This window comes from Geotrypetes seraphini, chromosome 9, assembly GCF_902459505.1.
Source record: "Geotrypetes seraphini chromosome 9, aGeoSer1.1, whole genome shotgun sequence".
In the NCBI taxonomy this organism is placed as follows: Eukaryota; Metazoa; Chordata; class Amphibia; order Gymnophiona; family Dermophiidae; genus Geotrypetes; species Geotrypetes seraphini.
Genome location: NC_047092.1, coordinates 28154823 through 28168188, shown reverse-complemented (window position 1 = coordinate 28168188; position 13366 = coordinate 28154823). Strand labels below are relative to the sequence as shown.

The 13366-nt window shown below is 41.8% G+C and overlaps 2 protein-coding genes across 11 annotated transcripts in view; one reads left to right on the top strand and one right to left on the bottom strand.

The window, feature by feature from the left end:
- The window catches only part of PUS7 (pseudouridine synthase 7), a 72959-nt gene extending 70948 nt beyond the window's left edge, over positions 1 to 2011 (bottom strand). Inside the window, exon 1 of one of the 3 annotated variants that reach the window (XM_033959752.1) lies at positions 1828 to 2011. The gene's annotated coding sequence lies outside the window, so the exon portion shown is untranslated. The other 2 variants (XM_033959750.1, XM_033959751.1) reach the window with 2 other exon arrangements.
- Positions 1909 to 13366, top strand: part of SRPK2 (SRSF protein kinase 2) — a 235110-nt gene continuing 223652 nt past the window's right edge. For 4 of the 8 annotated variants that reach the window (XM_033959744.1, XM_033959740.1, XM_033959747.1 and 1 more), the window contains exons 1-2: positions 1909 to 2452; positions 2558 to 2618. Coding sequence is in view for 1 of the 8 variants with exons in the window: in XM_033959746.1 (XP_033815637.1) it covers positions 2359 to 2452; positions 2558 to 2618 (155 nt within the window). In the remaining 7 variants the exon portion in view is untranslated. The remainder of the gene's footprint in view (positions 2453 to 2557; positions 2619 to 13366) is intronic. The other 4 variants (XM_033959743.1, XM_033959748.1, XM_033959742.1 and 1 more) reach the window with 3 other exon arrangements.

The window sequence follows — 13366 nt, the reverse complement described above, 5'->3', positions numbered from 1 at the left end:
CCGCTCTCTCTTCTTAATAAATTGCTTTAGTCAAACTATCAGGGCTTCAGACATGGTGACCAAATGGCATGTCTGAAGCCCTGATAGTTTGACTAAAGCAATTTATTAAGAAGAGAGAGCGGCATTGAGAGATATAGTTGTGGGCTACATCTATCTTTGGCATTAACTTTTAATATGCAACTTTCTTCCATTTTTCTTCTTCCTTCTCAATCTGTCTAATTGTCCATAATCTTCCCCTCTTCTCTATCCATGAGCAACATATCCTCCCTCTCTATGTCCTTTCCCTTTTCTTCCCATCTTTCTTCCCACAGAAGTCTGGCATCTTCTTCCCTTTTCCCTCCAACCCCATCAGAATCTGGCACTTTTTGTTTACAGTACTGCGTTCCTGCGCTCTTTGGGCACGGGCAGCATGGGTGGGGTGGACATGTTGCCTTCGGTGGCCCTGGGGGCGTTCCCTCTGCTACAGCTTCCTGTCCCTGTGGTAGAGGGCTGTGGCAGATGGGGACTTCCAGTGTCGCTGAGGGCAGCACGTTTGCTTCATTTGCGCTGTCCGTGGCTTGGGGAGTGCAGGACTGCAGCACTGAAAACAAAAAATAGGTGTATGATATTTTTGAACAGGCTCCGTGGGCTGCCATTGGCTCGCAGACCTTGCAATGAAGATCACTGCTCTAGGTGGTGTGTTGAGAGGATTAGGAATAAAATCCTGGCAGTTAGATATCTTCTTTTGCTTTTTTCTCATTTACATTATTTTTCTACTAGACTAAGGTACTTTATTACATTTTTCACAGATTGGAGGAGTATGGTTTAAATGACAGTTTAACTCTTCTTTTATCTATGCTGTTATTACAATATGGAATAATTTATCTGTTTATTTAAAGACTGAAGTTAATTATTTAAGGTTCCATAAAAATTTGAAACTTTTTTACATGAGGTAGTTTAATATTTACTGTAAGGTGACATCTTAACTATTGATTGTTTTTGCATTTTCCCATAGACATTCTTGGGTATACAATACTTTGGAGGAAAGGCAGGACAGCAGAGATGTTTAAATGCTCACATGGCATAAAATGCTCATGAGGCGAATCTCTTTCATTTGAAAGGAAACTCCAGAATTAGAGTGCAAAGAATGAAACTAAGAGGTGATAGTCTCAGGAGTAATCTAAGGAAATGCTTTTTTATGAGTACAGAAAGGGTTGTAGATGCTGTGGAATAGTTACCCGGTAGTGGTGGAGACAAAGACTGTATCCAAGTTCAAGAAAGCGTGGTGTGCATGTGGGATTCTCTTAGGAAGAGGAGGAGATAGTGTTTGCTGTGGATAGGCAGGCTGGATGGGCCATTTGTCATCATGTTTTTGTGAATGGTAACAGTGGAGACATGTTCTATAACTCGTAAACTCTTTTCTAAGAAGCTAAATTCATCATAATACACATCAGCAGGAGCTTCTGCTATTGGAGACCCAAGTGCATCCTAAATGAATAGAGACATCTGGCAACGACCTTAGAGTGAAAGAAGCCCTTATACGGTGGTCAGCGATGGGAAGAGAGATTTTCCAGAGCACCTGAAACCTCGCCCTAATAATAGTAATAAAAAAAGAATTTTCAGTACTTACCTGTAGTCATCTTCTACACAATTCCAAGTCTAGACACATATAACAACACAAGTTACATAAATGCTTGCACGCACTTGCCAGCAGCAAGACAACTAGAAACGACGTGAAAATAGCACCAATGTCTAAAACCAACAACTGCAAAGAGAGACTTTTCTTCGGACTAGTTTAAAGGCAGCCCTTGTTGCTACTAAAGTAAGGGCATATGAGTAAGAACCTACCACTATTTCAGACAAACAGCCGATCAGATAATCCCGGACACAGCCCAAATCCCGTGCTCACAGCGACATTGCGTGACCTTCGCCGAACCGGATGCAGTACCTCACGTCACCATAGAGACAAGCGGCTTCAGTCTCAAGGTTCGCTAAGTCGTTACCTGGGTCAAAAGAAGGCCGGAAACGCGAATCCCACGCTCCTTTACTGTCTCGTACTTGGTTTTTACATCTAGACTGAAAAGGGCACAACCCCCCCCCAAAAAAAAAAAAAAAAAAAAAAAAAAAAAAAACACCCTACCAAAACAACAAACTGCCCCTGAAATGAACATAGAAATGGGGCGGATGTGACGGCGAAACAAAGCGTCTTATACTTCTCTGCTCCTGGTTCGTTGGTTGCCTAGGAAACGGGACTGCGGAGCCCTCCCTGACGTAGGAGGCTCAGGCTTGGGTTTTTTTTTTTTTTTTTTTTGTTTCCTTCTCTTGCAAGCAAAGCGAAATAGTAGCAGCGGCGGCGACGGCGACGACTCAATTCAGCCCATGGAAGCGGGCTGCTGCGCCTTAGTGTCTCATATAGCTGGCGTAGAGATGCACGGCGCCAGCGCTGCAACCACGGTGATCAGCTCCCGCAAAGGTACACGAGTCTGCCCCGAAGCTGGTGACAGTTTGGGGCTCTGTCGGTGGGGCCAATAGTGGATCCTCGCTAACTTTATCTTTTGTTTCTTTTCTTTTCCGATAGTGCTGGCCATGCAGGCCCGGAAGAGGAGGCCAAAGGCGAAGAAGGACAAGGCTTCTAAAAAGTGAGTGAACCCTGGAGAGATTTGGCATTGGGTTGGGGCCCCTCAGGCTGCTGGCTGATGCTTAAAAATAAAATAAAATATATACAGTATATATATATATTTGCTACCGGTAGGTTGTTTTTTTTGAGCTTGGAAGAAACAGAGAATAACCCTGTTCTTGGGGAGTGGTGCACTTCGGGGCATCCTTCTTCTTCTTCGCCTGTTTTGGTAAAAATGGTTTTCTCTGTAGCTGCTAGTGAATGTATCCGAGTTCATTAATGCGGTGCTATTTTCTCGATGATTTCTGACTCGGGAGAGGGAAAGTTACGGACTAGCTCTACGGTCTTTGCCTGCCGCGTTTTATGCAAAAGAACACGAGGGAAACGTTTTCGTAAACTTTTTAGAATTTGTGACTAAAGTTGGTGTGTGTTGTCACTTTGTAGTGGTCCAAGTCAAGCTATCTTATGTTTAACGATTTTTCGCTGGATAATAATATCAATAACTGCTTCATAATGTGGGCAGAACTCGGATTCAGTAACATGAGACAGATAAGGACAATACTTAAGGGTACATGACTACTCTTCAATTTATTGTATCTTGCTTTGGGTAAATCTTTTCATGAGAAGGTGGTTAATTAATAAATATGCCTTACGTTTATAATTTCATGTTGCTTTACTAATGCACTAGACTACAGATGTAGAGTGATGGCTTTACTCTTATTAGAGGGGAGAGTTGTCAAGGTCCTATTTTATGCAATAAGATACTGTGGGCTCCTTTTACTAAGCTGCGTTAGGGCTTTAACATGCGGAATAGCGCGCGCTACAATACCGTGTGCACTAGACGCTAAAACCAGCTCAATGGCGTTAGTTCTAGCGCTTGCTAATCTGCTGTGTGCGCTAAAAACGCTAGCGCACCTTAGTAAAAGGAGCCCTATGCTAAAATTGCACGAGTTGTGATAAAATAACTCATCTTAATGGTAACCCCTGCTGATAACTTTTCTCCTGAACTTTTTTTTTTTCTTTTTGGTTGGATGTGACAAACCATCTTCCAACCTTATCCCCAATCTCTCTAATTGCTGATACTGTGTTTGGCAAAATATTAGTGGGGCAACCTCATTCAACTGCCTAAATCTATTAGTTTCTTTTTTCCCCTTAAGTTTGTGATCCTTGCCACAACTGGCATTTCCAGAAGAGTGGCATTGTCTTCACTGAGAGCGAACCAAAAAGCTATTGTGTCCACAACTGACTGCACAGCTGTTGCAGCTGGAGACTCAGATTTTTATATCAGCCTTTGTTTGTGGCGTTGTTAGTGGTGTTATGTGTTTTTCCTGGTTTTATACTTTTATGTTTTTAATTATTGTATTTCATTGTATTTAAGAGTGAACCAAATTGAGTGCTCTAGAGCTTACTGGTCTTAGCATGAGCCCAATATAAATGCTTGCATATAATGGATGTGGAACAATTGTAATTCATAGGGATGCATATATACATTTGAATTTGTTTTTTAATATTACCAGATTCTTGCATAATTAAAAACTATTACCGGCTTTTACAAAGCTGTGGTAAAGGTTTCTACCACAGGCAAGTGAGGTAGATGCTCCAACGCTCTTGGCATGATGTCAAATCCAGTTTGATTTAGTAAAGGGATATGACAATCTATGGGTGTATATGTGTATAGATATACATATCGATCATTAGAATTTGATTTTGAATTTGAGATTTAATTATGCATCTTTCCAAATTTGAGAACAAGGCAAGTTATGTTCAGGAACAAAATATAGACTGCAGGTCCTCCTCCAGAGCAAGGAAGATAAGGGGGTTTTTTTGGGGGGAGGTTAGGCAATTGATTTATCCAAACTTGGAATGAACATTAAGTAAGAGAAGCAGGTTCATTCCAGTTTAGTTCTCAGTTCCTACTGTATTCAATTGTGAATGCAAAATAAAAATAGTCTTTTTAGAACCAGGTAAAAATCATTGGGTGAGCCCAGTTGGGCCTACATCCTTTAGAATCTAGGGAGCCAATGCATAAAGCATTATTATGGGGGTTTCTAGCTACATGCAGAAAGGGTTTCAGCGCAGGTGTTAGCTTGTACAAAACCCTTACCACAGACCATCATTAAAATGGTAATGCAGTCATAGATTTTGTAGCCATGCAACAGTAAATAAATAAAATTCCCACATATTTTTTTTTTTTGCCGGGGGGGGGGGGGGATGTTTGACAGATCTGGGAAAGATTGTTTGAGAAAAATGGGTGTCTTAACTGCACCCTCTCTCTCATCCAACCCAACTATTCTGTCTTGAAATATTTTCTGCAATGGCTCCTGACCCAATCGCGCGCCCCCCCCTTCTGCTTCTCTCGATATTGTAAAAATAAAGGTTGCCCCGGTAGTCTAGTGGTCTCTACCCCACTCTCACTTCCAAAATAGTTCCTGGTGTTTAGTGGCACTCATCCCATCCCCACCCTGCAAACCTTTTGCTCAAGCACCCTATACCTTATATGAGGCAGGAGAGATGCCAACTCACTCTTCCCTCTAGCACCTTGTCTTGTGCAGTGCATCCTGGGATGCATCAGGGTAGGGCCAGTCTACTATTTCTTCCTTGTGTGGGGCCCTTCTACTAAGCTATGTTCAGGAGCTAGTGCTATTTTGAATCATGTGTTAAATGATGATGGCTAACAAGCATAAAAACAGCCAGTGCAGTAAAAAAAAAACAACACCCCAATACTTGATGCTTAATGCAGGAATGGATGGTGAGTGGATGTGGGAGAGTGGCTGGCAATGACTGCTAGTGCACAGACTAGTGCCATGACTAGCTCTCACGACTACTGATTGGTGCTGCTGCACAAATCTACCTTCAGAAAATGTCCTTATATGGAAGGTTGCTCCTTAGTGGTATTACTGTGAGACTACTACTAAAGAGCATAGGTACCCGTTTGGATCTCACTGTAATCAGGGGCAAGAGTGAAGAGGGTCTACTCTCAAAATGGGTCCCTTAGACCATTAATTTGACAGCTGGTTAGAAGGGGGAGGGTTGTGTCAGGGGATCAGAAAGGGGCCTTTGTGTTTGAGGAGGAGGATCAGGACAGGCCATTGTGCTGGGGTGGGGATGTGCCTTTGCAGCTGTTATTTTATTTTTGGACTGGGCACACATCATGTCACGTGCTATGGCAGATAATGAAAGTGTTCCTGCGTTATCTGCTACTGCATGTAACAAGGTACCTGTGTAGCAAGTGTCTGCTCTATGTGGTAAATACATAGTTTGTGCCCAACATCTGCCCTGCATTTACCACACAGGCTTTGCACTTACTATGTGTTAGGTTGTGTGTTCTGGATTTTTTTTTCTTCATCTGTTAATGTAGGGATAACAAATTTTAATAAAACTTGGTAAATTCAGAATCTTACTGCATTTTACTAAAAGGGCCCCATGTGATTTCTTTGGACAAACATACAGTTACTGATCTTATATTTAGCTATTACCAGTTATAGTTTTAAGTGGATAAAAAAAGAATTACTAGATCAGTTACTGATCTTATATTTAGCTATTACCAGTTATAGTTTTAAGTGGATAAAAAAAGAATTACTAGATCAGTTAACTAAACAAAAATATTTAGTTAAATTCAAAGACATATTTTCAGAATAGTTAGACTTTTAACAATCTTTGTAATAATCAGGGCAGAATAAAAATCTAGAAATCCTGCATAATTATTCTACAATGATAGATGAATTTTAACAGCCTTTTTGTAAAGATCAAGATTAGATAGAGATCTGATTTCCCTTGGAAGCAGTAGTAATAAGCACTGAGCAAAAACTGGCTGCTATATTAGAAAAAGATAACTATGTTTTTGGGACTGGGAAAAGATAGAAAATTGAAATGCTGAGCAAGATGAGTTCTTATAGATACAGATCTTCAGATCAACTCTTTTATATTTGATGGAATTAGACCTTGTAATCTCTTGAAAATTAGACTTGCCAATTTTCATGATGTATACTGTACGATCTTCAATCAGGAGCAATATGGACTGAAAATTGTAATGCAAAAATCAAATGAACATTTATGTTCTGAATTGTCTATAACCGTTTCTGTAAATGTTTTGATATACCTAAATAAATTATGTTACAATAATCTAATTTGTTTAAGATGAGTAATTGAAAAACTAACCTAAATTGGTCCTGCTGAAGATATTTCTGGATTCTTCTTAGTTTCTGCATGATCCAGAAAAAACTTTTAATCAGATGGTTAACCTGTTTTACTATAGCTAATCCATAATTGAGAATTATACCTAAGATTTTAATTGATTTTTCCAATTCATTTTAATTGAATTGAATTTTAATTGAATTAAATTTTAATTTAATTTTTAATTTTGATTTTTCCAATGCTCGGTTTGCGAGTAACACAGTTTGCGAGTGTTTTGCAAGACGAGTAAAACACTCGAGCAAACTTTAACTCGCAAACCGAGCAATGACTCGATAAGCGAGTGTGTCATACTACCCCAACCTGGGAACCAGCTTCTCTCTCCCCGCGGCCCACCCCCAAACCCTTAGCTCCAACGGACACCAACATGCATCAACCCACAGGACGTACGTGTGCCGGTGCTGAAAGAGCCTGCCGCTGATGTTCTATGCAGGGCTGCTGAGGGGCCATGAACATCTGTGCATGTTCAAGGCCTTCTGGCTCCCACCCTCTCTGAGAATCTCAGCAGCCCAGCATAGAACATCAGCAGCAGGCTCTGTCAGCACCGGCACGCATATGTCCTGTGGGTTGGTGCGTGCCAGTGTCCGCTGGAGGTAAGGGTTTGGGGGTGGGCTGCTGGGAGAGAGAAGCTGGTTCCCAGGGTGGGGGTGGGGTGGAAGCGAGCAGCGCCAGTGGCCTCGGGGGGAGGAGGTGTGTGTGTCTGTCTTTGGGATGTGGAACAAATCATCGAGTTTCCGTTTCTATGGGGAAACTTGCTTTGGTTTATGAGCATGCTTCTGGAACAAATTATGCTCATAAACCAAGGTACCACTGTATTTGTTACATTTCCTATTTGAAAGGAAAAACTATTGTCAAATTCAACATTTTTCAGAAGGCATTTGTAGAGGAAGTATAAGAAGTTTTTTCATTTGGAACTTTCAAATAAGAGTGAGAATATAGACTACATAGGTCATGTGGACATTTGAAGGAATGAGTTTGCTGAACTGATTCTGGGACAGGTGAGTGAAGTGATTGGTTTTGGCAGTGATGTTCATGGAAGTGCAAAAGAAAATACTGCATAAGGGTTACATATCACAGGCTAAGGTGTATAGGGAGAAGTATGCCACCTCAAATGCCCCAGATGTGAGACTGAGACTGGCATTTTTAGTCAAGAGCAGATTTTGTAGAAAGGTGAAGAAATTTTGGAGGTGAGTGGAGAGATATCTGTATTAAGCACTGGGTCAGAAAATTCAGTTTACTAAATAGGTTGTGGTTTGATTTACTGAGTTCATTGAAACCAGAGTGCATATTTTAAAAACAATTCTGGAAAGCCTGTGTGGTGGCTAAGAGGGATATATTGGATGAGTGGGGTGCATGAGGCGTCACCTTTTTTGCACTGGTAGAATAAGTTGCATGGGCTGCAATGGTTTTTCCAAAATAGAATCAAAGGTTTCATTTACTGACTCCATAGCCCTGTGGCTAGTAATCTAGTATCTCTACCTCCCTCTGTTGATCAGGAAGGGATGCTAGCCATTGGTTTAGACCAGGGGTGGCTACATTTTTTGTGCTTGCGAGCTACTTTTAAAATGACCAAGTCAAAATGATCTACCAACAATAAAATTTTTTATAAAACCCACAAAGCACACTGTACGCAGAGAGAATGTGAATTATCATTTATATTCCGGGGTTTTTTCAAAGAGGACAAAGCAGATGACTCTATGCAATGTCACCTCAGTAACAACTATATAAAATAGACAAATATACCCCACTCTCTTTTTACTAAACCGCGATAGCGGTTTTTAGTACAGGGAGCTGTGCTGAATGCTCCGTGCTGCTCTCAACGCTCATAGGCTCCCTGCACTAAAAAACGCTATTGCGGTTTAGTAAAAGGGGGCCATAGTGCAAAATATAGACAGCAGATATAAATTCTCAAAATGGACATATTTTGATCACTAAATTGAAAATAAAATCATTTTTCCTACCTTTGTTGTCTAGTGATTTCATGAGTCTCTGGTTGCACTTTCTTCTTCTGACTGTGCAATCAATAGTTCTTCCCTTCTTTCAGCCTGCAGTATGCTTCCGGATCTCATTCCCTCCGCCATCCTTTTCTTCCTCTCTCCCTGCCCCCCTTTCTTTCTGTCTCTTTCTCTCTCCATGCCCCCTTTCTTTCTTTCTGTCTGTCTCCCTGTCCCCCCTTTCTTTCTTTCTGTCTTCCTGCCTGGTCCCTTTCTTTCTTTCTTTCTCCCTGCACTCCCCCAAGCCACTGCCACCGCCATCGGGGAACAGGCCTCCAAACCACTGCTGCCCAAAGTTCTCCCTGCTTCCCAACACAGAAGTGCTAGGTCGACCAGCCTTCACCTCCGAAGTCAATTCTGACATCGGAGAGGAAGTTCCGGGCCAGCCAGGCAGTGATTGGCTGGCCCGGAACTTCCTCTCCAACGTCAGAATTGATGTTGGGTGGGGAAGGTTGGTCAGCTCGGTGCTTCTGGGTCGGGAAGCAGGTAGAACGTGAAGGCAACATGATTGACTCGTGTTGCCTTCGCGATCTACTGGTCGATTGCGATTGACCTTTTGGTCACCCCTGGTTTAGACTATCTAGTGTCACACAATAAAGAAAGGCTTGTATCTAACTTCTACTCCTGCTGATATTAAGCTTTACATTTTTTATTCTGGATCTAAAGTACTGGTAAATATAACTTTAGATCCAGGGCAAAGATAGATATCTGTGTGAGTATATCCTACTGTGTGTGATTACCTGTTCCTAGTGCATTGATCCCTTGTAAGATTACCTGTTCATAGTATATTGATCTTGTGTAAATATACCTTCCTTCTTATCTATCTACAGATTTATGCTGTGTATGTAGCTTGGGTTAAAAAAAAAAACCCCAAACAAATATAAAATGAATCAGCAAAGGAAAAAGCCTCTGATTCACATAGGGTCATTAACTATGCTTTTGCTGAATGCAATCTTATCACATCAAAATAAAGCAAATCATGCTTATCTTAGTAATAGAACTGTTAAAAGTCCCCTAACATTGACCAGCGTTTTGCGGCAGATAGCCACTGCTTTAGGGCATGGCTCTGCTGTTGAAGTAATATGTTTGGGTGATGTTGTACAATGCCACTGTAGTAGCATATATAAACAAGGGGGACATGGAGCGCACCTGTGTCTTGGAAGATGGCTCAATTGTACAAGCTGGTGGAGCGCCATCTAGCAATGGTAAGCCGGCATCTCCTGGATATCGAGGAATAGAAGCTGAACCAGGAAACATTCCAGCAAGTGGAGGAACATTGGTATCCTCACTGTTTTGATATCCTGGCCTCAAGAGAAAATGCAGAGTGTGTTTGCTTTTTCTGGGTGCAGGGATCCCAAGTCAAAGGTAGTAGAAAGAGTGATCTGCTGCATCTCCTGTTACTTGGAACTATTAATCTTGGTGGCCCCCAACTGGCCCTGCTGCTGTGATATATGACCTTCTGGGTCTCCTGGAGGGCCTTCCATTCCCTGTTCTTTGGGGTTGCACACTACTGAGGCTTAGCCTGATATTAATGGAGGATCTGGATCCATTCTGGCTTAGGGCTTGTCCCTTGAGAGGTGCCTCTTGAACTCAAATAATATTCCTCTTGGGTAGTTTCCACCCTTGGCTGGCAAGGCGAACATCTACAGTACGTTAAGGGAAGGAGGGAGCATTGGGTTTAGCCTGCTCTTTTGTCTCTAGGGCTGAGGAACCTTTGGGGGAGTCTGTTTCCCAGGAGAAAATCCCCCCCGGAGCCCCAGACCAGTGGCATGGGATCTTGCTAGGTACTTAGAATCTGGGTTGGCCACTGTTGAAAGCAGGATACTAGGCTCGATGGACCTTCGGTCTGTCCCAGTTTGTCAATTCTTATGTAAGAGCAGGGAAGCCACGAAGCCCAAAGATGTAAGGTGGAGTTACCTAAAGGGGACTCAGAGCTGCCTAGTACAGGCTTTTCTCCTGAATTTTTTTCATTTGATATGGAGAGCTTATTTGGTTAGCTGGGATCCTCATAGGAGGTCTGACGATGAGCCAGGGATTGTGCAAGGGGGCTTGGGCTCCCAGTGCGAATCAGGGTCCTTGGTAGAAGCTGTGCAGTACCCTGGGGAACTTTCTGACAGGGACTTTGGAAGGTGAGAGATCATTTTTTATACCCTTGATGTTGCAGAGTGAATTTTTCCTTCTGGGTGACTTAGGGTCACAAGCAGGAGTGAGTATACAGGAAGCAGTGGGGGCCCTTGACCAAGGGGTGGATCCCACAGTACACTGCTTGTTCAAGCCTTTGACGCTTTTAGACCTTATTACTGACTTCCTGCGGGAGTTACAATTAGACTCCCAGAAGGCCTCTTCTACTCCATTCTGTCCTAAGTAGAGTGTGAGCACAACACATATCTTTTCCCTGGCATCCTGATATGAATGTTTTAGTCACGGAGCACTGGGATGCTCCTGAGGGTTCTCTAAAGGTAGCCAAAACAATGAGTAGGCACAAGTGTGTCAATAGATGTTCACCTAGCCTAAGGTGGATTCCTTAGTTGCTTAGGTAACCAAACACATGACCTTACCAGGTGAGGGAGGCATGGTGCTGAAGGATACGCAGGATCACAGAGTGGATGTGGTCCTAAGACAGTTTGCAATTTTGGCCTTACGGATCAAAGCAGCTACATCAGCCTCTTTGGTGCAACACACTTGTCATACCAAGATGTGTGGGCTCACCGTAGTAGATAACGAGCTTTTGCCCCCACTTGGAGTGGATTATGTGGCTAGTGCTCTCTATGACATCAACAGAGTAATGAGCAAAGTCTCAGCTTATTTGATTTCAGCCCGCAGAATGCTCTGGATCAGGCAATGGGCAGAAGATTAGACCTTCAAGTCTACTCAGCAGACTTCCTTTCAAAGGACAGATATTGTTTGGAGAGGGTCTGGACCATCTGATAGCTAAAATGGCAGATTGGTAACCAGTGTACTTCCTTGTCCCCAATCAGGTCAGTGGACCCACTATTCACAAAGACAAACTGCAGACTTCACAACATACCCTGAAGAAAGACACAGCATGATGACTGAAACATCAGTTTCTACCTGACAAGATGCAGCGAGACCCGAAAACCTGCAATAAGCACAAAATTTGATGTTGATGGTAAGACATGGTAAATCTTTAATTAACATCAAAGGTATTTAGCCATGCAACAAATTGTTCTAGTTGAACTTGAGTCAAAGACCAGATCCCAAAAATGTTGTCTATGAACCTCAACCAAATTTTGATGCAAGTCCACCTTGAAGAAAAATATAACCATGTTTTTTCAAACTGAGAGACATACAGATTGGCTACACTAGATGCTATAACAGTCCCCATTGCAATTCCAAATGTTTGCAGATAAAAATCAGTTCCAAACAAAAAATAATTTTTCTATAATACAATCTCAGCTAATTGAATTAGAATATCTGTGGGAACACATAAATCAATCTCTCTTCTGGATAAAGTTGTTCTCATGATGTCCAAAGCGGCTGACTGAGGAATATTTATATATAAAGCAATAAAATCTAATGTGACCAAAATGTCATAGGTCTCTGAGGCAACCGACAATGTTTTGATTTTTAATATAAAACCTGTAGTATCTTTAATGTAAGATTTAACAGAAGGAACAAAGGACTTCAAAAAAATAATCAGTAAATTTATTTGGAAGAACTGGGAGATTCCTTTTTCCACTACTATAGTTCCAAGGAAAATTGAGTCTTTATAGGATTCAATCTTGTCCTGGATTTGAAAAACTGCAATTATCACATCAGTCATTGCTGGTTGGATCCACTCTTAAGAAATCCTCTAGCTCCAGAGTTTATGCTACTGCTCCACCTGGTTGTGAGGGTCACACCATGGACAAGTTTGGTAGCTGTCTTTATCAGAACTCTATGTTAACTAATAGAGAACTATTTTAAACATCTCCTTAAGAAGTTAGTTGATGTTCAGCAGTACATTCTATCTGGCAACCTATAGGGCTTTCAAGACACCATTCACAGTTTATTTCAAACACTAAAGTTCATAGTGCAATCGACATTTGATGGTTTTGACGTATCATCCAGAGCATCAGCAATGTTCATTGCTATGAGATGACTGGCATGACTAAGAGTCTCTGATATGGACATTAATGTTCAGGACCACTTGGCAAACATCCCTTGTCTCAGGGAAGAGCTCTTTGGAGACAAGTTTGAGGATGCCACTCTCACTGGCTCTAAACCAAACCACAATCGTCTAAATCAGCTCAACGGCCTACTTCGTTTGTCTATAAGAGGCATTATCCGACAACTTCAGCCTCTTCCAAGCCACCACCTCAAAATAATAATAATAATAATTTTATTCTTATATACCGCCAAAGCCGTGGTAGTTCAAGGCGGTTTACAACAAAGAAGGGCTGGACAATCAGCAAATATAGGTACAATGTAAAGTCATCAAAATACAGGTGAGTAGGATACAGAGGTAAGGCATGAGAGATCTTGGGAAACAATTCAGTTAGAGTTGAAGAGATAAGGCTTAAGAGGTCTTGGGTTACAAATCGGTTAAACAAGTTTGTTTTTTGAAAAGAGGCAGAAGCAACAA